At 41.0% G+C, this 24,573-nt stretch overlaps 2 protein-coding genes across 6 annotated transcripts in view; one reads left to right on the forward strand and one right to left on the reverse strand.

Moving 5' to 3' along the window:
* Positions 1 to 16,589, reverse strand: part of SLC38A9 (solute carrier family 38 member 9) — a 45,405-nt gene extending 28,816 nt beyond the window's left edge. For 3 of the 5 annotated variants that reach the window (XM_062018585.1, XM_062018588.1, XM_062018589.1), the window contains exons 1-6: positions 16,443 to 16,589; positions 7,547 to 7,696; positions 1,673 to 1,805; positions 967 to 1,088; positions 780 to 843; positions 564 to 681 (exon numbers count right to left, since the gene is read on the reverse strand). In XM_062018585.1, coding sequence (XP_061874569.1) covers positions 564 to 681; positions 780 to 843; positions 967 to 1,088; positions 1,673 to 1,805; positions 7,547 to 7,650 — 541 coding nt within the window. In that variant the 5' untranslated portion in view covers positions 7,651 to 7,696; positions 16,443 to 16,589. Of the gene's footprint in view, positions 1 to 563; positions 682 to 779; positions 844 to 966; positions 1,089 to 1,672; positions 1,806 to 7,546; positions 7,697 to 15,506; positions 15,572 to 16,442 lie in introns of those variants that run through there. The other 2 variants (XM_062018587.1, XM_062018586.1) reach the window with 2 other exon arrangements.
* Positions 16,590 to 21,929: 5,340 nt separating this feature from the next.
* The window catches only part of DDX4 (DEAD-box helicase 4), a 39,419-nt gene continuing 36,775 nt past the window's right edge, over positions 21,930 to 24,573 (forward strand). The window contains exons 1-2 of the mRNA XM_062017997.1: positions 21,930 to 21,984; positions 22,809 to 22,872. Of these exons, the coding sequence (XP_061873981.1) occupies positions 22,839 to 22,872 (34 nt within the window). The 5' untranslated portion in view covers positions 21,930 to 21,984; positions 22,809 to 22,838. The remainder of the gene's footprint in view (positions 21,985 to 22,808; positions 22,873 to 24,573) is intronic.

Consider the following 24,573-nt stretch of genomic DNA (forward strand, 5'->3'; position numbering starts at 1 on the left):
AAACTAGATATCTTAACTGCATTTATATTAGAAGGTGATGAGTTGGTTTATGCATAAAACCACTAACTACAAGTTTAAAAAAAAAAATTTTGAACAAGAAAAGTACATTCTAAGTAGAACCACTGTCAGAGAGGCAATTGTCTGTCTGTAAATTGCTTGCAACACAGAACAGATAAAAATATTAGGGTAGTACAGGCAGACAATGTATGTGGATGGATGAAGCTACACACCAGTCTGTTTCACAGTGGAATGTGATCAACAATACATGCAGAGAACCGCACAATGCTTATGGAGAAGGGAAGCCTCTAACTCTCTAAGTCTCCAAACACTTAGTAAGTGAACATCTGAAACCTTGCTTTCTAAGAGTTTTGGTATAATATTTAGGTACTGAGGAACGGAAGGACAACCTAATAAGTTAAGACAGATACTTAGCTTACTGAGCTTGGATCTAGATCACAGAAGTAGGGAGACATTCAAAGGAATAACTTTTATTTGCAATCAAATCTGAGATTTAGGAAATATACAAACTAATTAAGAATCTACTAGATCTCTGTATTTCATACTTGAAGAAGCTTTGTATTTCTTACGTATCATTTTCAGTGATTTCACAACTCTGTAGCAGCAATAAAGAGTCAAAATGCCCATCAGTAAGATGAGAATGATGCCAGAAGTAAAGCCTGCCTGTTAAGAGGAAGAAAGTTTATCAGTAACACTACAGAAAAATCAAGAGCAAGCCATGTTGCCAAAAACATTTTTATAACACATTTTTCATAGTTTACCTGTTTTATTCCCCATGGGATACTTAATATAGATGTACCCATCATTGTATTCCATATCATAAATCTGTGAATAAAAAAGAGATAGTGAATAATTTAAGCAGCACTCTTACTTAGTAATATCCTTTTAGCTACAATAGTTATACATTATGTATTTTCTGCCCAATATATGGCAAGGTGCTTAACATACATGGTCACTATACTGGAGTTTTTACCAGAACCATCTGTGCAACTGTCAACTTTAAAAGCAGTTCCTAATGGACTGTACACGTAGATTTCATCAGGAGCTGGAAGTACATGATCTGGAGCAATCTAACAAACAGATAAAAACCAAGATTTATTAGTAACACCAAAGTAACTATCGTCCCAAATACAGCAGGGCATCTGTTATATTTAACATTTTTTTCCCATGAAAATTGCATTTAAAAAAAAAAACAAAGTTGGACTGCATTAATTTTCTCCCCATGAAAAAAAAAAGAGAAGTTGATAGGATTTTTAGTTAAATAGCAGAAAAATGAATTTTTCTTCTGCAAAATGTCTGTAACATACTATGCACAAATCACGATGGTTCAATCACTGCAGCTGACCACTGCTAATGATAACCATCTTATAGATGGGAGAAATATCTAGGTAGCTTGGACTACTGTTAGAAAATTCAAGCTGTTTATATATTTTCTTTGGATGCTGAAGCATTGTACAAGAAGTCAATCACAACTTGTGATAACACAAGATCTTGCGGAGGAACTCATCTACCAGATATTTACTTGAAAGTAAGCTGCGAGCAACTTCCTCTACCTTTATTTGCGCTTCTTTTATAAACCTAGGCTTCGCATAGGCCTGGGGAAGGCCAACATGCCAGAGACCACTTGCTTCATCTGGTGCTGTCTTTGCCTTACCAATGCTCTATCTGCAGGAGATGTTAGCCTCCTGTAGTAATGAATCCGTTTATTCATTGCTGAAGCTTCGTCAGTGACTCTTTGCATGTCATCATTCACACTGACTATGTTTGTAGGCTCCACATTAAATGGTCTAAAGGAGGGGAAAAAAAGAAAAAAGAAAGAAAACCCTTAAAACTCTAGACCACAAGAGCTAATACACAACTCAGAGAACAGCTAAGCATCACTCATATGATTCTGTCTTTTACTGACACAAAGCAAATGCAAAAATACTAGGTGTCGTGAGGGAAGCTGGCATCCATAGATGAACTATGTGTTTACATCACCCACATTAAAATGTCCTCTTGCCCAGATTCTGAGAGGTAATCCAACATCAAAGTTCAGACCTAACATTCAGTCTATTATCTTTCAACAATGAGTCACACTAGAACTACAAATTTATAAGCCTGGCCAACCTCACTAGTGCTTATAACCAGTGTTGTCAGACCTAGTGATGAGGAACAGGTAGAAATAGAAAGTATGAGAATGCAGAAGCAGAAAGAAGACGAAGAGAGGAATGAGCAGTTGTAATGAGGAACACCTATGAAAAAGCTAGGAGCTACTAATATAGCCATAAATACTGTATGAAATTGTGTTTAATGGGAAAGGATCAGGCCCAAATAAGTCCCTTTGCTCAAACTATTTTTAAGACAAGGCAACTGGGAATGGAATTTGTCACAGAACGTAGAACAACACATGATCACTTGCAGTTTTGAATTACTTCATGATTTCTCTTTAATTAATCATGGAAAACAGGATTTCCAACAACAGAAGTCCCACATCTCTCATCCAGAGATGTACAAAATACAGGTGCTCTCTTTTCCCAGATGAGTTAAGCTACAGGCATAGTCACAGCCACTAAAAAAGAAAGCAACCACACTGCACACACCTTACTTTCTCCACATTCACGTAGGCATAGAGCAAGCAGAGCAAAAGCTGCTCCTGAAGTTACAACACAGCACAAATATAGTTGCATGCAAGGACGCTGCCAGAGACACAGAACCAAAACAAGATATTGTGGAGAGTTTTTTAAAAATGAAGTATAATTTACCTCTATACCAGGAATATTATGCTATTGTCCTAATCCAACATCCAGTCCTAGCACTGACAAGCTAATTATCAAACAAAAGAGGGGTTGTTGATGAACTGTAAGCCTTGATACAGGGCTTAAGAGGTGTCTTTCCCCATTTGTGAGTGCTCTTAATTTCTAAAGCAACCTCAACAGCCTTCTCTTCTTTTTCTTCCACGTTGATGTTTAGATTACTCAGAAACAAGAACTGCCCCAAAACCAGAACCAATAAAGTACAAGTCACAACACGTTTCAGACTACCAAGAGCAGAAATTAGGTCAGCAGTAAGTCCATGACATTTTTCCTCTAATTGACCAAAGACTATTTGAATTGACTGTTTTTCAATACTCATGTCTGCCTCAGACTACAAAGGGTTTGGTCAACCCCTCCTGCCCCAGCTCTCAATACTGTGACAAAGGTCCCATTCTCTTTCTCAGTGAATCATTAAGCATTTGCACCTTGGCACCTTTTATCTGGAAGGAAGAGAAGGAATACAGATGTTAAAATAGATGTTCTCTCTTTGGAAGAGAGGAAGGTAGGTCCTCATTCACGTGTGCTTAAGGGGATAAGCAGGTAACACTATTTATGGAATTAATAAAATCTGACTGACAAAAGTGGAAAACATAAAAATAACTTCCTTCTCCATAAGTTCATTCTTTCTTTCACTTTAGACTTCAGTAATTCTTACATTTTCCTTCATCACAGAAAAAATGGCTTAGATTTCCTAAGCTGTATCCCACTTACTGAAATGAAAGTGAATACATTTTCAATTTTCAAAACATTCTCAATTAATTTTTTTTTCCATGTCCATAACATGATGAGGAAAACCTCTCTTTTGTGTGTGGACTTCTGTGGTATTCTTATAAACAATAAGAGATACCACAATTAAACAGAGGTAAATTTTAAGCAGTAGTTTTATTATTCAAGTTAGAGGCACACAGGGCTAACTAATTCCATGGGTATGTAACATACTGAAATACTCACAGATTGTCAGCTCAAAAGGACTTCACTTGTAGCTCAAAATTTTTTGGGTTGATATAGTTATTGGATACTGGTAAAAAATACTTAATTGAAAGACCTGTAAAATAAAGACTCCCCACCTCCAGTCAGCTCTGTGCTATTTTCTTTCTGAATCACTGACACATATTATATATATAACACAAAAAGTATGTGCTTTGCTAATTATTTGGCAACTGCATAGCGTGAAGAGCTCCATGAGGACTACGTCTTCCCCTATCTCCAGTTAATATTAATAATAAACCCCCACAAACTTCCATTGCTACTGTGGAAAAGTTACACTGAGACAAAGTCTGTCTTCTGCCTTAAAGTTAGCCAATCTGCAGCAAAGATTTCTTTCAAAACAGTGTTCAACAACTGCTGACATGGATATCTTCCAGACTGGAGAACAGTGGGAGATTTTTTTTAAGTAATTGAAGCTACAAATTATTTTGAAATTAAAATAACAGAAAATATGAATACAAGATAGTATTTTATGGAGAAAGCATTGTTGTTAATCAACAACGAAATACCAAGACAAATTTCACATGTAGCAAACCCAAATCTGTCTGTAGGTAAGAGAGTCTTTAGATATTTCATTTTCCTTAGTATTATGAACAGAGCCTGGGTTGAACAAGCAAATTACGGCCCAGCACAAAACTGAATGGTATGATCTAGAATCCCACGTATGAGTGAGGGGAAAAAAAAAGCTGAAACAACCCCAAAGAAAGTCAATACATTTATTGCTGCTACTTACTGACTGGAGGACTGCACATTTAATGCTGCAAGCACTTGGGCTACTTGGTAGCACATCTATTGAGAAATCAAATGATCTAAAGCAGATTTAACTTTTCTTTCTCTCAAGAGTACTACTGCACCTCTAGTCTTACATTCATATCACCACTGTCCTTCCACTGACTGCAGCATGCTCCCACAAGTGACTTAAAATGCAGGATGCAGAACTAAAATAACCTTTCAGAGCACAGTACTGTACCACCTCTGCTGTTTACAGGATACACATTGTAACAAATAATCACAAGCTTTATCATATCACATGCACCTTTCCTTTTCCTGTGTCAAAGGGAAAGCTATTTTAGTCTTGTCTTACAAAGAAGTACTAAAGTTCTTAATTAAGAAGGTTCTAATTCTTTTCAGTTCAGTAGTAGTAATATTACGAATTATTAAAAACCTTAGCGACACAGAAAAAGGGGAAGCAGTCAATGGATTGAAAAGACCACACCTGTATGGAGCAGTGAAAGCATAGTGAATGCAGAAAGGGCAGCTTTGCACAGGCTAGTCCCGACCATTATCTACCTCTTTGCAAGTTAAAAGAACTTTGAAAATAAAAGGGAACCAAACATGTTTGCATGACAAAGGCTTCCCTGACTGCCATCTACAGACACTGTTTAATTTATAACTGTTTAATTTCACCCAACTAATTTCAACTACATGCTATAAGGAACTTCAAAAAGAATTTAAAAAATGGATGAAGGCTTGATCTTCCTTTAGCAGTGTCAAGTTTTTTCATATGCAAAACAACAAACACAAAATATTGTTTCTTTGAAGGTTCAAGTATTCCTGAAGACAAATGCAGTATCTGTTGACAATAAACAGATTTAAAGACCAGTCAGAATAAAAAATATCCCTCAATTTCTTGCATAGAATAATCATCAATACACCACTGCAGCACTGACATCCTAATTTTTAGAGAGACCTATGAAATGGGCAAAAAACACCTAATAGGGTGTAAGTAATTTGTGTCATTGTGAAAAACAACTGTAACTTTTTTTAAAGGATTGTAAGTGGCTTTATGTTCCCTCAAATTAGCAAAAGATTACTAGATGACATACTTCAGACCTCTAAAGAACAATTAGCTTATTGTTCTTATGTAAACACTGAAAAGCACACCTTTTAAAAAACCCAAATACTGCAAACTATGAAGAAAACCAGGTAACTATGTAAACACCTTGAAATCTCAAACAAAATAACAGTATAGCACTTAGAAAGACAAATAGTGATTTTAAGCAAATCACACAAAATGCTTCAAGAGCTATCTCGATCAAAGTAAAATTTGCACTCACCAATGTCTTATCAGGTTTCTGATTAGCAAGCTAAAAAAGGAGCAAATTAAATAGAAGAAATCAAGTACTACTGCAGTTGCATTGTCTGATACTTTCATGCATGATAAACCACTCTCCCTAAAGCTGCTACTCCCTAAACCTCTAATGAAGAAGACCTTTCACGGCTCACTGCTCTCATCTCAACTGACACAGGCCCTGATGGTCTGCTCCTCCTCACTCCTTCTAAAGACTGCGGCAACTGCGTCTTCTAATACACTCAGATAGAGTTCAGTCTTGTTTGGCTCCCTATGACTTCCAGGCCTTCTTGATATCCCAGGGCTCATGCTCTCCATCTTTGTGCCTTTGCATGCTTCGATGGCAAAAGACTAGGTTGTACAGAAAATGGAAGAATGAATGGAATCAAAAGAGGAACAATAAGGACGATGTGGACAGACATCCAAAACCGGAGATCACAGAGGTTGTTAACACAATCCAAAAACGTGCTTCTGCTTTTGAGAAGGGAACCAAATGCCAAATGCTATGACCTCTATGTAGCTGTGTCTTCAAACTTAAGAAATCATGAGAATAAAACCCACACAATGAGGAAACAACACCTAAACTCACTTGTGAAAAATGGATCTTGACATTTTGATATATCACAAAGGTGCAAATTTCTCTCATCACCACACTACCTGAAACCTATTGCTTCTCAAAGAGAATACACACTTCCTCTGATACAAGGAATTCCCAGAAGCCATATAAATTAGCAACCTTCTTATGCCACAAAAGGCTTAGACGCTCCTCAGAAACATAAAGCAAGAATTCATTTTGCGTGTTACTTTTTCCCATCAGAAAATATCCTGCTATTTCTTAACCTTTATATACACATTTCAGTATACTCTAATATCTGTGCTCTGTGTGTTGCCCATAGCTCATGCAGACTATTATCCTCTTTCCCTTGCTCAAACAGACATAGTTTAGCCCCCGGCAATCGTTTAAGTAGGTTCTCACGGCTTTCCAAAGCTTCAGGCCGAGAGAGCAGCAAAGATTTGTATATACAACAGTGCCATCTTCAGTTCAGCTCACAGAAAACTCTAACAGCAGAGGAAGTCTCTTTTGAGGAAGAGAGCTGTTAAACAAACAAAAAAACCCCAAGTAGCTAGATATGTATTATTTTCACGGGCCCGCCAAAAAAATTGGGCTGCGAAATTTTTCATATTTGCTCGATTTCGAAAATTACTACATCTTTTCTTAAAGGCATAAGTAAAGGTCACAATTCCCTCACTACTAGCAAATAATTTATTTTTCTAGCATCACCTGCAGAATGCATACAGAGCCATTCACATGTACTGACAGCCATTTCTCTACACCATCTGGAAAGTTTTCTTGCATAGTAGTCTCAACATTTCAGTTTGTTGTGCTAAATAAAAATCATCATGCTTCACTATACACATATGATAGTGTTTGAAGAGCACCTAAAAAGCCACATGCTTTTTTCTTATTTGAGCACTCTCTCTGAAGTGATGTCAACAGAAAAATCTTATCCCTATAAACAAAGCACAACAGAAACATCTGTTTACCTGGTGCTTGGAAATAATATCTTATAGACACAAAGCAGGAACTGTTTGTACTCTGGTTTCCAAATGTTAGTTTTCTGTCTTTGTAGGATTCTGTTGCCAAAAGGAAAGATTAAACAACTCATTCTCATACCTTTTGCACTTAAAGTCTTCTGGATTAAATTGTATATTCATAATTCCATAATTGCTTTCATCACCTCCCACAGGAACGATGAGAGGCTTGGTATCCTCCTCCATATTTGGTGAACGTGCTGCCTCCTTCTTCTAGATTCGGTAAGTTATTCTGACCAAAAAAGAAAAAAAATGAGACAACTGCAGTTAAGTAAAACTGTGTCTGTGCTACAAATTTAACACTGGCAGAGTTCCACAGCTTTAGAAGCTCCTGAAGGAAAAAGCAACAGAAAATCCCTTCAACTTGCCACTTGAGAATTCTCATTCCATAATACAAAGATCACATCAAATACAACGGGGACACTATTTTTACAACACAGTAACCATGTGTTTCAAATCCCTTTCAGCACTGCAGCAGATAATATAAAGAATATGATGAATGCTGTTGCTTCATCATTGGAACTAAAACAGATTTGTAAAAAGTGAGGTTCGGAATCCGAAGTTACAATGGCTAAGAATCAAGTCCACCATGTACAAATTAAGTGCATGTATATGTAGGCCTGGTCTTCCCACTTTCAAAGCATGAGAATCCTTTTCTTACTGCTCACTGTAAAACAAGTGATTTAAAATATATATATTTCCAATTTTTAATAGTATAACTGAGAATCATTTATAAGTTATTAGAGATTATTGTTTCACTAAGTTATTTCCAACTTTGCAGCAGACACACACGCAGTTTTCCAGCGTATTTCCCAGAAAAAAAAAGATCAGATTACTGCAGTCTGCCATGTCCAGGCTCTTTGAATTCAAGGCTATGAATGTTTTAATAATGCATTACTAATAATGCATTATATGCATTCAGAGTGCTCATGGCCAAACAGTGGGGAGAAGACTGCTTTTAAGCTAATGGAAGTCTACTTAGACTAATTCACAGTCCTCACACGGGAGTTGCTGTGGTCTTGTGTGCAGCTCAAAAATCATAATGGTTTTCACAGCTCTCATCCCTGCTACCTGCTAAAGAATTCCTCAGCCAGGACTCCTTCAAAGAGAAATGGCAGAATTATCTGCTATTTCAGTGGGACTGTTTCCTGATATTTTAGAATGCTAAGAGAGGAAAGAAACATGGGAACCAGAGCTGGCACAAGATAAAGAAGGAGAGAAATAGGTGTTCGAAACTTGGGGTGGCAATGGAAGAAGACAGAATGAGATGTGTACCATCCTTCTGCATTCTCATGGAAATACACTGTAAAGGCTCATTCCCAGAAATTAAGACAACCTAAGTTAAGCATTGACATGGTTCTACCTTTCCTAGCTGCATGTTGCCGATCCTCAGAAATTAACTCATCCTAGTAATACCTTGGAGGTCGGGGGGGGGGGGGGGGGGCTGAAGGAAAGGATGAAAAAAGCAGGGAAGTCAGCAATTTTCAACCACATCACTCTCTGGGATGCAATCAATTGCTAAGGGAGTGAGAAAATACTGAAGGTACTTGTGGTGGAGTCTGTGAAAGCACTAAGACTGGTTTGACATGCTGAGGAAGTGCATTTTAGAGGACAGGCACTCGTCTGCTCTCCCTTTCTGTCCCGTCCCCAGAGTGCTGGAGCCTAGGTAGTGGCTTCCTGCTCTCAAAGGGAGAGGGGAACTGCAGGCTTCACACAAATGCTGCAAGCAGTGCTCCTGCCCTTGACAGCTCAGGGGTATTGGTGTGACCCCCACATCCAACTGGACTGGGAAGACTGATGCATATGAAAATTAACCATTGCTTTACATATAAATCAGTGTTGACCTTGGGGATTGTTGTCTTGGCTACACACACTCACACACTTCTGCAAAAGAGGGAATAGTGCGTGGGTGAAGCTTCTCTGGCAGTGCTGCCAGCCTCGTCCTAGTTTCTGCACTCATGACAAAGGAGTTGAAGGATGTTACTAAGTTTAAAGGGATGACTTTTTGTTCATTTTAGCCCTTTGAGTGGATGTAATAAGCAATTGTTGATAATAATCCAGGCAATCTTAAAAGCCTTATTTGAACTCCTTGATAACAACCTCTTCTATAGCACTTAATTTTTGTTGTCACACGCTGAAGTCTTTTTCCTTCCCTCTTTCCAGAGCTTTTCCAAGACGAGGATTCTCTTACCTACTTTAACTGACTGCTTCCTGTCTGCCACTCTAGTCCTACAAACCATAAAATCAGATTCTTTATCCTGACGTCCTCCTCTTCCACATAATTGCTGTTGCTCCTTTGGTCTGAACTGTATCTTACATTCTGTCATCCTCAGCTCCTCTGATAATGTTTATCTTATAAATTTCTCCTCATATCCTCTCAATTGCCTGTCTCCTACATAAGTCAAAACTGCTTTCCAAACTTGTGCTTACAAACAGATTTCTTAGTTCACAGCCATATTTTTGTTTCTTTTCATGTGGCACTCTGTTCCTTTTCAAATCCTGTTAATAGTTCTCCTCTTTTTAATTTCTTTCCCACTGATTGCCCATAAAAAGTAGAGGTCACCTCCTTCCTCCCTACTGATTCCCTGCACCATTTCACTGTTACATTCACTCACCCAAACGTACATGAACTTCCTCCAGCAGCTAAACACTTCAAGAACAAAATCACAGGCTTCAGAGATTTCACACACTGCTACAGATAGCCACCTACTCCTCTGCCCTTCCCATTACAAAAAACTTTTTTGCATCTCTCTGACCACACCTGAAGACAAGAGTCTTCAGGGACTTTCATGTTTTGCTTTTAATTATCATCTCTGAAGTCTACAGCTTCTTTCTGAGACCTCACCAGCAGTCTCAGGCTGAAAACCGGTAAGACTGGTACTATTATATTCTTTTACTCCATTCTTCTCTAATTTTCGCCTTAACATCCTGCATGCTGTCAACAGATACACTCAGTGCTCAAAAACGGATCCTTCATTCATTCTCCATTTTGCAATGCTGAGTTTAAATCACTCTTTGGATCTGGCCATAAAAGTGCAGATTAAAATCTCAATTCCTAATGGCTGAACTAAAACTCAAAATAATTTAAAATCCCAAACACTCACAAGTGGTTTTAGCCAGAATTTTCCAGAAGTCTCCGGTACTGAGATCCCTTCCTTCTAAGGCCCTGGTTTATGGTACAGATTAAGCAGCAATCACATTCTAAAATAAAGGACTGCTTTGAACACAACCCTGCCTTAAACTCTGTTGAAAACAATGTATTTGTGCTTTACAATTCGACACATGTAGACAACACTGATCACAAGTTAGATATTCCCTGCACTATGGTTATAAATAAAGAAATCAGAACTGTCATTTTAGATTATTCCATAAAGAAAAATAATTCTTCCAAAACACAGCATACACTGGTTGGCTTGACAGCATGATTTGGGGCTGACGGAGTTGCTCCTTACTGACTTTTTGGGGTCTACTTAAAAGATGGACTGGTGAAGGCAAGCTTTGGGGTTTTTTTTAAAGTGTTTGAGAACAGATAGGTGAAGCTTATGACCAGCAAATTGATTACCAATAGATGCAGCTATCACATATGTAAAGGCTACAGCTGGACCCAGTATAGTTTTAGAGACAACTGTAAGCAGGAGAGGAAAATGAACCTTAACCTGATTAACCTCTCTGTTATCTAATTTTCACCCCTTTTGGCTGGACTGAACTCTCAATAAACATTTTCATTGGTGCCAGTTCTGCTATCTGAACTTAGTGCCTGACAGTTTTCAATACAATAATCTCCTCTCAACTTCATAATTTCCCTGTGTCCTAGTTATCTGAAGACTCTTTTGTACTTGGTATATGATTTATGTTCACCTCTAGACATTCTGGAGTTTTCATCTAAAAACCTGTGATATGACATGCAGTTTTCTCTGTATGGTCTTAAAAGCCTATAATCAGGACTGGGATGTCAAACACAAAATCAAAGTTGATTGATAAACCTCATGCCATTTGTATATTTCATGCTACACTATGGTTGTAGCTTCAAGGAGGCCACTACTGCTTTCAAAGAATTACTATGGATCTCTGGGAATTAGCATGTCTGCTTGGAGATGGAGAAGGCTGTTTCAAGGACACTCAACTCACTCGTCAAACTGGACTTTCCTGCATCTGGGAGGCTCCTGCTAGCTATAGTGTGCCTGGAGTTGGTGGTATGAATTCGTAATACTTTCTCTTCAGCAGTGCTACAGGTTAAAAGCATTGCTGTTCCCTGTTGCTCACTCTCAGTCTTTCCTCTCTTTATTTGCGGTGGCACAGCTATTTGTCCTCTTTATTGTCCTGGTGGAATAAACAGGAGTGCAGAATAGATCTGGCTAAAAAAAAAGTCTGAAGAGGAAGATAATTGTTTTAGCTTTGGTTCATGGTTATATAGGTTGTAGTTCTGCAGAACCAGCAGTTTCACTTTCCAGTTGAAGAGACACAGGGTATGGTTTGTGGAAGAAAGAAGGCAGTGCTCCTAGAAGCATTAAGTAAAAACAGCCTGAGGGACCACGGATCTCTGAAAGTTATGTTCCCTGTTTTCTTCCTTCTGCTTAGAACCTACTGCATGTAATGCTGCAAAACGAAAGGGCATTTGTGGTGTGCAGCACTGAATATTAAACATCTGAAAACAATCAACTAACCCAAACTAAGCATTCAAAATTGGTGGTTTTCTCCTGTGCTTTATTCCCTAGCCTTAGAACAAGGATAATGACAATACTTGCCTTAGCTCAGATACATTGTAAATAGAAATTAATGTTTATGTAAAACTTTGCTGTGATTGGTACCAAGCAGCGCAAGAAAACATCCAAGAGGACCAGTCAGTATCTGCTAAGCAGCAGTCACATGAATCTCACAGAAGAGTGAACTGTACCACTTTGTTGCTCTAAGAAACATTCCCTAGTCTGAGAACTGTCCAGCTTGAGAAAAATAATGACCTGATAACTAAGTATTTCTAACTGATGTGTGCATAATTCATTTATACCCAGATGACTAAGATTGCCTAGGCAATTTTAGTTTTCATTAAACTTAGCAATGTTTAATACTGCAACCTTTGAATACTTCAACTTTGCAACCTCTGTCCTTCCAAATACAGGTTTGTGTGTTTAATTATCTGGGTACAGATATTGGGTTTGTGTTGTAACATATTTGGTAATGCATTAGGCATTTTCTCCTATACTCTTCTCCCTCCTGTCTCTTCAGGTCCTCTGCCATTTGCTTATGACCATTCTGCTCTTCGGCAAGTTTTCTTTTGTCACCTGCAAGGGCCTGTTTTCTGCCTTCTGTCACAAGCATCATATCTCTTAACTTCTACCAGTAACAGCAGAGATAAAGGTTAGTGTTACCTGCACTCTCCCACAACTAAAATCTTATTGATAAGGCAGGAACAAAGGAAGAAATTTTACATTTTCCTCTGTATCACGCTATATTGCTGCTGAGGTGAAAAGGCTGTAATCCTGTCTTCCCTGCACCCCCGTTTCTCTTTCTTTCCAACTCAGCTGTGGGGAGAAGTGTTTGGTTTCACTTGTGAAACTCCCACAGGTATCTGCTACCCCTATGAAAGTCCATATTAAGTACTGTTAAAAATGTCTCCCTGAGCTTTCATGGCTGTATCTAGCACAGTTATTAAGATAAGAAGGTAGATTTTCCACAATAGCTACTACAATGAGAGTATATTCTTTAAATATTTGCCCTCGTGGGCAAGAAGGCCAATGGCATCCTGGGATGCATCTAGAAGAGTGTGTCCAGCAGCTCGAGGGAGGTTCTGCTCCCCTTCTGCTCTGCCCTAGTGAGGCCTCATCTGGAGTCCTGTGTCCAGTTCTGGGCTCCTCAGCTCAACAGGGACAGAGAACTTCTGAAGAGAGTCCAGCACAGGGCCACCAAGATGATCAGGGGACTAGAGAATCTTCCTTATGAGGAAAGGCAGCAGGAACTGGAACTGTTTAGTGTGGAGAAGATGAGACTGAGGGGAGATCTTATTAACATTTACAAATGGGTGGGTGTCAGGAGATTGGGGCATGCCTTTTTTCTATAGTAGCTAGCAACAGGACAAGGGGTAATGGGATGAAACTGGAACACAAAAAGTTCCCCTTAAATATAAGAAAAAACTATTTCACTGTGAGGGTGAGGGAGCAGTGGCACAGGCTGCCCAGAGGGGTTGTGGAGTCTCCTTCCTTGGAGGTCAAGACCCACCTGTCCATGTTCCTATGTGACCTGATCTAGGTTGACCTGCTTCTGCAGGGGGGTTGGACTAGATGGTCTCTAAAGGTCCCTTCCAACCCCTACCACTCTATGATATGATTCTCCAATTCTATGATAAATACCTTTGTAGTAACAAAACCCCCATCAATTTGAAGCAACGATGACATTACCATCTTTTAAGAAAATTTTAAATACTCTTCCAGATATTAAAAAAATTTGTCCAAACTGTTAGCATGCTAGAATAAGTCTGGGATTCTCTTCTGGGTAAGAGCTTAAAACAGCTATTACATTTTCCAGTCATATGCTATCAACACAGTCCTTAATATCGAACCATATTCAAACACCAACAAGGTGTTTCTCAAGGTACCTTTCAATAGTCAAAAGCCTGCACAGACTTTGAATCCTGTTGTCCCTTTTCAGCATATAGTTTCACTGATTGCCTGTGGTGAAGCTGACTTAATGTGACCTCTTGCCCTACTTAACAATTCTCCTACAAACGTGTGAAGCACAATGTCAAAAGGGTAGCAAATGGGATGAAGCAGAAGAGAAATTATCCAGCTTTGCTGCTGCTGGTCATAAAACCTTGAAGCAATACCTAGGGGCCTGCTTTCGGCTACACTCCACATGACTTGCCAATGGCAATCTAAACAAGGCTAGACCTATTAACCCTCCTTGGCTTGCTCTCATGAGTTCCTGCTTTTACTGCCTTCAGGTTCTCCTCTCTCCTGTCTGAAAAGCTTCAAGGAGTAAAGTCAAGAACCCAAGAGATTTAGAAATTATTATATGAGCCTGGTGGGTGTGCTGTGTCCTAGTCCTCTTTATACTGGACAACAAAACCAGATGATAGCTTGCTTGCACTGTGACTCTAACAATGGTAGTTCTTGGCTCAGCTACAGACATGCATGTCAACACTTTAAAATGAGACATCCCTCTTGACAAATCATTCCAAGTTATAGCCCAGGCCAGGAGAGTGATCAAACAGGTTTACCCAATTGCATGAACAAAACTGTGTTCAGTTAGTCAGACATTCTAGTCACTAGCACAGAATGCATTCAGCTGGTCTGTGGGACTACTATTTATCAGAGACTCTTCCACAGAAGGCAGAGATGGAGGAGGGGCAGATAGGGACAGTACCACCACTGCCTCTAGCCTGTGATAATGGTGACCAGTGCAGTTAGACATAGTGCTAGAAAAACAGCAGTTGGAGCCAAGAGCTGTTTACACTCCACACTACTAGAGCTAAAGTTGCTGCACAGAGGTTAGGAGTGGTTCTGTAACTATTTCCCAGTGCAGGAGACCCTGTGGACCAGACATCAAATCATGCACCCTAAAATCTTAATCCCCTATAACTTGTTAGTTTTCAACCTGTTTAATTAGGACTGCAGTCTTAAACTATTTTGGTTGTATTTCTGCCACCAAAAGCTGCTTGTGTGTTTATGTGCACCGGTAGTTTATTTTGTTTTGAGACTTCTAGTATTTCTTAAAAGGACAGCTCCCAGTCAATTAGGTTACACAACTGAAACCATGACAATTTAAACTGTGGACACATTTTGTTTCATTTCTTATCAAAAGTCACAACTCCTAACACCCCACTGCATATTCGTAGCTTAAATACAAGAATCTACCAACACAAGCCTTTAGTTCAAACAAGGAAAATGAGCTTTTCATGTATTACTCTTACAATTTTGTACAGGTGAACGAATTAATAAAGCTCAAGGCATAAATCTCAAGTAAACTGGGGGCCATGCCCTTATCAATTGTGAGAAATAAGCAGGGTCTACAGTGAAAGACCAGAACTTCAAAGCAAGACAGCAGAGTACCTTGGTTCCTCTTTTGGGCAGCAAGTCCTTCATCAGAAGGGACTGAAGAATGTGATATTGGTTACTAAGATTAATGGTGTACATTCAGAACTCCTTAAAACTGGGTTGCCTTGCCACCAGATAGCTTGTCCATACTCTGGGCACAACTGTATTTGTTGAAGATGATTAAAACTGCATAAGCAACATAAGTTAGTGACTTTTCAGGAAAAAAAAAAGAGACTTGAATACAAGCTGAATCACCGTTGCACCTCTGTGTACCTCAGACTGAACTGAGTATGTAGCTGCTGCCAGATAATAAATCTAAGTAAAATTCAAAAGAAATGAAACATTTGATTGGTCGCCAACAAATTACGCATCTATTATTTGCATATAGATGGGGGGGCAGATCGTAAACAAATACTTACAGGAACATACAGTTATGATCATAGAGTTTAATTTACTTTTAATTTTTTTTTTTTAAGATTAATGGGACGACAGGCCTGTGAACACTCATGTAAGGTTCTCCCTCATTTAGAGATCGCCCGGAAAGCTTTCACGCCGCTGCCGTCCGGCCGTCCGTCAGTGATCCGATGTGTTGTTCGCTTCCCCACGCAACGCCTCACCCTCGAACCACATGGGGCGTCGCCGGTCAGTTCCTGCGGCCCGAGACGCTTCCCCCCGCAGACCCGTCGCCCCCGGCGGCAGGTAGAGAGCAGCGGAGCGGCCAGTCCCGGGTGAGCCAGCACCTCAGCCGGCCCGCTGTCCCGCTCCGGTGGCCGAGTAACCGGACGGCGCTACGGACAGAGCGGGGAGGCAGCGCCAGCCACCGCCCCGCCTCCACAGCCCCACCGAAGGCCCCGCGGCGCGCCTCCGTGGGTCCCCCTCTCCCACTCCGCGCCCCGGCCAGCCCGAAGGTGCTGCCAGCCGGCGCCATACCAATACGCGCTACGCCTCTACCTGCAGAAGCCGCTTCGCTCCGGCAGCCTCACGCTCCCGCGGCGGTAACAGGAAGCACCCGGGCCGCGGCCGCAAGAGGAGGGAGTGCAACGGCGGCCCCCGCAGCGGGCGGGGCGGGACGCGTAGTTCCCGACGGCGGCTCCGCCGCAGAGGGGGCCCAAGCACTGCCGAGCGCGGGACTACGCCTCCCAGAGAGCCGTGCGTGCAGCGTCGCGCAGCGCCGGCGGTGGGGAGCGGGGCGGGGCTCCCCGCGGGGGGTGCCTCCCGCCCCTCGCCCGCGGCCCGCTGCGCTCGGTGGGGGGCGGCCCCGGCGTGGACGGGGCAAACACAAACGACGGTAACGCAAAGGTGAAACGGCGGTTGTAGCTGCGAGCAGACCGGTACAAGGTCTGGGGCACGGCGGTGCCGACGGCGTTCTTGGCGCTCCCGCCTCTCCCCGCTTGTCGTAAACAAGGTCTCTAGGCATCGGGGCGAGGGGCCCTGGGCGGCGCGGCGCTTGAGGCGTCGGTGTCGCAAGCAGACTCGGCCTGCGCCAGACCTAAGTTCTCAAATGAGGTCGTTACAGTGTGGACAACCTTTGCCAAACAGTCACGAAGAAGAGGTTGCCATTTGCTGGTTGCAGTTGATGAGGTGCCTCCATGCTTTTTCAATGTGTATATTGACAAAATGTAGACATGGTCCTTGCCAAAACAAACGATTCTGGTCTTCATGTGAGTGGTTGAGCATCTTCTCTGGGGAATGGTGTGTCCTGAGTTTTCTGACCAGCTCAAAGCAAGGGACACATAAGCAGTTTAGACACTAGGGATAATGAGCCAGCCAATAAATTTTAGAAAGTCACTATTTTTAATCCTGAGGCACTGTTTCCTTCTTGGTCCCAGTTAAATGAAGATGGGAATGTGTCCTTTTTATTGCTGAAAAAAGTTACATTCTAGGGGTATTTATAGCTCATGCTTGGGAAAACTGCTGAATTGCATGTAAGGAAGACTGCAGAGACAGCATTCCTTGCATGAAGAACATGACAAATCATGCTAGACACAAACTCCAGATGGTGCATTTTCCAGATGGAACCCCAGATGGATTTTTGTTCAAGTGCAGCCCAAACCTAGTTCTGTGGCTAACTGTTCCTGCTGAAAACTCTGTAATTGAACTTCAGACTGTGAGAGGAAACGAGGCAGCAGAGAGTAACACCACCTGTGAGCCTGAAATCCATCTGCAAACAAGCTCACTCAGACTAAAACTCTTACCTCAATTTCACTATCTTTTGACTATGTGCCACTCTTAGAATCCACAGGTGCAATATGGCTCTGGGACACTTGAAGATTTTGGCTGGTGAGTCAGAAAGTCTGTCTACCTGCTACTACATGAACTGGAAATACAGTGCTAACACCACATACTGGTGCTATGAAAGTGAATTAAACTAAAACCCACAAAAGCAGAAATGTGCTAAGAACTTGATATTTTTCAGTATTTTTCCTCACCCTTGGGGGGAGGTTACACTTACACTTGGGGTTATATGTATAAGTTTTTGTAATATACTTTTATGTTTGTTTGTTTTTTTTTTTTCCCAGTGATCTGCATGTCATATTTGAATGTACTAAATAAGATTGTTAGATACTACTTTGTTCTCTTTTGACGCTAGGTGACTCTGCCTGAGTGGGGCTGGTTAGACAAAATGACCTCAAGGGTAGTGGACAAATATCTTGTGCAACCTCTGTCCTGCCACCAGTTTACACCAAAATCTTAGCAGAATTAAGAAAACAAATATAAGAAATAAGTTTTGCTGTGGAAGACTCAGGTCAGGCTCTGCAGTGCAGCACCTCTTTTAAGTGTTCTTGCAAGAGGAGGTGTCCTAGCTGGCAGGCACACCTGATGGATACAAAGTTTGGCTTTTTATTCCCTGTTCCTGTCTGCCAGGTCCCTCCTTTGTTTCCCCATTGGTTGGGTATTTCAAGGTGTACAACTTCCTCAGGATGCCTCCAATTCCTACAAGCTGTTTTAGAACTCCTGCACCCCTGTTGGATTTATTAGTTCCTTACTACGATAAGGTTTTCAAAAGTATATCCTAATTGTTGGCACGTGATTGAGTTCCACTATTATTAATGTTAAGGCCCTGTTCTTAGTCCCTGTCACATCTGCTTTATACTACAAAACAGCTATATCCTACACAAACAAGCTATATCTTACAAAACCGGCTACATCCTTGAGACACAGTGATATCTCTCAGATACAGCCATATGCTGCCACCTGTATCCTGCCCCACAAACACAGCTACTTTACAGCTTCATCCTGTCAACACAGCTACATCTCACACATTCAGCCATATACTGATAGCTATATCCTGTACCACAAACACAGCTACATTCTGCAAAAACAACATTGGCATCTTCCACGCAAACAAAAAAGGTGTAGCTCCCTGAAGAATCTTCTGAGTTGAACATTTACCGTGTCTTTTCTTGTCATTCATGACATTAATTCAGAATTTCATGGTGTGGCTTCATCCGAAGTAGTGGAAAGTAATTTCGATGCTGTAGATAGTGTCCTATGATGTGCAGAATCAAAGGAATAGAGAAAGAAAATAAGAACTCTGCAAGTTCACCAGCTAGTTAAAGGCAGTGTGAGAAATGCTGATGTTGTTTTTGCAGAAGTAGAAAAGAAATGAAGACAAAGAATTGGGTTTTTTTCTGTTATCTGTTTCTGTATAGTATTAATAGGAGAACTGGCCTTATCCCTTTCTGTGTAGTGTAAATCAGTGAATTGGCCCTGGGATTGTTTTCTGTTTCTGTGTAGCAACTAACATCTGTTTGTTTGAAGTGTTAATTAGAATTTAAATCTTAGGACTGTGGGGGGAATCTACGATAGGATACAAAACCCAGACATCCTCTGGGGAGGATTTTTAGGCGCCTCAAGAAGTTGTAAATCTTGGAGTACCTAATCAATGGGGAAACAAGGGAGAGACCTTGCGGCCGGGATAGGGAATAAAAAGCCGAATATTGTATCTATCAGGTGTGCCTACTAGCTAGGACACCCATTCTTGCAAGAACGCTTAATAAAAGTGCTTCACTGCAGAGTCTGACCTGAGTCTTTTGCGAGAAAGCTTTTTTTGTTTCTCACATCAGTTACATCGGATTGTATCTAAAATGAACTAAGAGACCGCTCACCAGTGATTATGGGTCTGCCACCATGACTGCATTCATAGTTGTTTCCTACGTCTACCATTAAAAGTATTAACCGAAACTGCATCTCCTTGAATGAGTTAGGGAGTGATGAACATGGACTTCTGCTGGCAAAGCTGAGGGAATGGTAATCTCTTGACGGAAAGGTGGATGAACAATTTGAAAGCTCTCAGTTTGGCTCAGATGTACCAAGGGACCACATCTGCCAATAATCACAAATTTCTCAGGAGAACAGACATATCGCTCTATTTTTTTTTTGCTACAGACATCCAAAATAGAGTTTCAGTGCAATGAAAACAGAAGCCATTTCGGCTCATAAAACAGTTCCAGATGCTGCTTCAGGAAATTGCAAATAGCTTTACATGCTTTTTACAGAGATCTGCCACTGTAAGTTCTTAATTTTTGGACATTGTGTTTCTTACAGATTACTTATTGAAAGCTAGTAACTCCAAGCAGCTATCTTTGCTACCAGCACTAGGGACAGCCTTATACATAGCTCCTATCAGTGCAGTTTCAAGCTCACTGTGAGACAGAGAAGCTGGTTCTTAGTTTCTTAACTCCTCTGCATTCTAAGTTGAGCACAACCTGTGTCCTGTCGTAGTATTCCTGAAAAATTAGCAGCTATAAAGTGTAGGGCCTTACTGCCAGCGAGTACGGTGAAAAAACCAGAGCATTAGTTCAGAGACCACTCTTCCAAAAACCTCCATCTGCTGCAAGAATTTGCCTCATTATTGCCCAAAGCCTTTGCTAGACATTCTGATATTCACTGCAAAGTTACCAATCTGGTGTAGTTTCTCTGCAACAGAAGAAATTAAAGTTCTCCAAGTTCTCAAACACACACAGAGTTTTTCTAATAGTTTTACTAATGAGGAAGGTCTTTTGAGCAGGGTGAAGCAGGTCAATGACTATCACATTTATGGAATAAGATACACTTCACGATTTTCAGAATTATAATTGCTGTATTTTTTCACAGCATTAAAAGAAGTACAGAGATAAAATACACTGCACCATCAGTTTAGGAACACAAGCAGAAGTACCAGAGTACTTGCCACAGTTTTTATTAGAAGCATTAGACACTGTAAGAAACAAACAGGTTTTTCTTGCGAAAGACTCAGGTCAGACGCTGCAGTGAAGCACTTAATTATTAAGTGTTCTTGCAAGAGCGGGTGTCCTAGCTACTAGGCACACATGATAGGTACAATATTCGGCTTTTTATTCCCGAACCTGGCCACAAGGTCCTTCATTTCCCCATTGATTAGGTACTCCAAGATTTACAACTTCCCGAGACGCTTAAAATCCCCTCGTGGGATGTCCGATTCTTGTATCTTATCACCCATAACCCTGATTTAAGACTAATTAGTGGTTAACACTACAAAGAAACAGAAAATGGTAGAAATTATTTGTCTTAATTTCTTTGGCTCTATTCCTGCAAAACCAACATTAATATTTTTTACAACACATACACATCCCATCTACGTTCTCCCGTACTTCCAATCTAACTCCTGACTTAGGAATTTAAGTCCTCTTTGCTATATCCGCTGTAACAAAAAAATAGTGGGAGGTGGATGTTGCTGGTGTGTTGGGGTTTTTGTGGATTTAAAAAAAAAAATTATATAGCACGTTTAACGTAGCTAAACTTTATTATTTTTATTATTATTATTATTATAGGAAAGGAGTACATTGTTAGCTGTTATGCTAACACTTGAAAACATCTGCAGTAAAATGATTTAATATCTTACTTGCAGTTCTGCCCAGCAGTGCGTTTCACTTTTATCAGACGTTTGCAAAATAAATCACGTTTTAACAGGAAGAAGCAACGGAATATTCCGGTACTCAAAGAACTGGGCGGGATTATCAGCAAAGGGCAGAAGACACCCAACATGGCGGACCTGCCTTTCCCTCAGCGCCCTCTTCCTCTCACGTGCAGGGCCATCGCAGCCCCCGCGCGCTTTTGCCCAGCCGCCCTCCCCCGCCCTCCGCGGCCGCCAGCAGCGCACGCGCCCTGCGATCCAGCCGCGCGCCTATTGGCCGGCGGGCGGGGCACGTGATGGGGCCACTCCGGCACGTGGCGGGGGCGTTATTCGGGGCCTCGTTAAAGAACGCCATTTTCTTTTCAGGCGGAGGTGTAGTGGTGGTCGGAAGGAGGTAGGTGTGGGGTTGGCTATAAGACAGCGAGTGCTGGGATAAGTAGGCTCAAGAGCGTGCCTTGTTTTGTGTGGGCGCTGTGGAGCCGTCGGGGGTCGCCAGGGACTCTGGCTAATGGGTTCTGTTTTCTGCCATTAGATATGGCGAAATACTACAAGAATGAAGAACACTGGGACACAGAGATAGAGGATCAGGTGCTGCCAAGTTTCCAGTCGTTTGAGCAGGTATGAGTGGCAGCTCGTGAGCTGCGGTGTTTCTTTTATTTGCTGCCCTTTCCTTCCTTGCAGGCTCAGCTCTGCAATACAGATGACAGGCAGGCTGTTGTTCCTATGATTCCTGAGGTACTTGGAGGAGCTTACCCTTAATTTGCATGTTGAAGAGACCATTTTGGGTTCTATTTCCTGTAGTGGTTACTAGCAAGAGTGAGAAGTGTGAAGTCTGTAGTAGTAGCTTAAAAGCACAGTCTTGAAGTGAAAGACTTGGTAGTTGCATGATGTTCCTCAGTCAGCTAGCCTGGCTCGCATGTAACAGGAGGAAGTTATGCACAGCTTTTGCTGGAAATAAAACTGTAACAGTAAAATGTGATGATTAAGTGCTGTTCTGAGTTGTTTCAAATGGAGTATCTGCATCTTTAAAGACATGAACAGGGTCTGATGTATTTCAGATCTTCCTGTTCAAGGTAACCTGTAAACATTCTCTAGTAAAACCCTAGAAATGCAGTTATGAAACTGAAATAAAGTTTTTATTTTCAGTACAAACAATCTGAAAGATTGGAAAAGACAAATACCTCAAATAATACTGAATAATATTTCTTATGTTTAACTCTTAAAATGTTTGTTGGAAAATGGACAAAACTGATGCCTCCATTAAATCAGTGACAGAAGGCAAAATAAGATGTATAATGTGGTTTTTGTGACATTCAGATAGAACCAGTATGCCATGAAGAAAACAGTGTAATAAACTGCAGAGCCTGAGACTTCACAACTGATTTTGTACTTACGTGCATTGCTTGGCATGGGACTAATATTGTATGCCTCTCTTTTTGAAGGCTGGCTTCTCTGCAAGACCGGATGGCTCCATGTCTGACTTCAGTCCAAGTGTGTGCTTATTTGGTATGTGAAAAGCACTTTTAATTTCACTGAACTGTTAAGAAAGCATGCTATTATCCTTATGATATTTTCTGATATCCCTTGTGAAATAAGCAGTATGAAATTATATGGGTACCAGCAGGAGTAGACTTTTATTTTGACCCTCAACCCTTTATTTACTGCAGCTATGTGTGGAATACAGCGCTTTTAATCAGAGTCAATTGGTGTTACCTCACAAGCATTTGTAAAACAGGCTGTACGTTTTGTAGATGGAACAGTGTAGAAAATAAATTGTGTGCAACGTTGAACAGGTCTAGCAAGGTCTTGGCTTGTACTTGTGTTGAAAATAAAAAGAAATCAGATGAAGTTACTGTACAGAAATTTAGATCCACTTCAAAACCAACCAACCCTAACTAGAGGTTAGGCGGCAGTCAGCGTGTGCTCTCTTTGATTTCTGAATGCTCTTTAAGACTACTTGAGGATGTTTTAAATTTAATGAACTGTAAATAGGAGGTAAAAAAATTGAGTTTGTGTAATTTAGTTGATTGTACTGTGGAAGAAAACCTGAACTTGAACCCATTTTGGATTGCACAAATTACACTGCCATAGAATCATAGAACAGCTGAGGTTGGAAAGGACCTCAGAACATCATCTGATCTGACCTTTTGTGGTAAAGGAACTCTATATGAGATAATGTAGCAATCTCTCCAATCTCATCTTGAAAATCTCCGGTGATGAGAACTCCACAATGTCCCTGGGGACGTAATTCCAGTAAATGATTGTTCTCACTGTTTAAAATTTCTTTCTTCTACTGAGATTAAACCTCTTACGGTGCAGCCTTGTACCTGTTGCACTTAATGTTCTCCATCTGGCTCTTTGTGAGGAGATGCTCAGTCCTCTTTGTAGCTGGCCTTCAAGTACTGTAATACTGTGATGAAGTCCTTCCTGGTACTACTTCAGAGAGGAACAATGTAACTTCCCCAGTCTTTCCTCATAGGGAAAATTCTTCATATGTTTATAACTGGTAATGTGTTTAAGTAGTTAGAATATGGCAATATGTTCGTTGCTCATGTATCTCTCTTTTGCCTTTGTCTAGCTGAAAGGCAGTCTGACTTGTTCCAATTCCTTCTCCTCAAGATGTTTAGGAAGTAGGAAGGTGTGGTGGTTTAGCCAGGTGTCCACCAAGTCATATGACTCCTCCTCCTAAACTGGACAGGAGAGAGAAAAATAACGAGTGGTTTGTGAGTCAAGATAAATGACGGAGAGATCGCTCAGCAATTAGTATCGTGGTGTTGTGGTTTGGCTCAGCCAGAAAAGAAACACCACAACAGTCTCTTGGTGCCCCTCATTCACCCCCCACCCTCATTAGTATGGCAGAGACCCCAGCAAAATAGGAGGAAAAAGATAACCAAGGTTGTTGTGAACTAAGACAAGGTCAGGAAGGGCTCGCTGCCAGTTGTAGTTCTGGGCAAAACAAACTCCAGCACTTGAGTTCGAGAGGAAAGAAGGAAAGTTTATTCTACTACTTAAAAGAAACAGAACAGAACAAAACCCAAAAGAGAGTAGGATGATGAAAAGATTACAACCAGCAGTTAAAGATCTCCCTTCCCCATCCCTCCTTTCTTCCCAGGCTCAGCTTACTGCTCCCCAGATCTCTACTTCCTCCCCCATCAATGGCTCAGAGGGGCAGAGAATGGGGGATGTGGTCAGTCTCTCACAGATGGG

The sequence above is a fragment of the Colius striatus genome, chromosome Z (genome assembly GCF_028858725.1).
Source record: "Colius striatus isolate bColStr4 chromosome Z, bColStr4.1.hap1, whole genome shotgun sequence".
Taxonomy (NCBI): domain Eukaryota; kingdom Metazoa; phylum Chordata; class Aves; order Coliiformes; family Coliidae; genus Colius; species Colius striatus.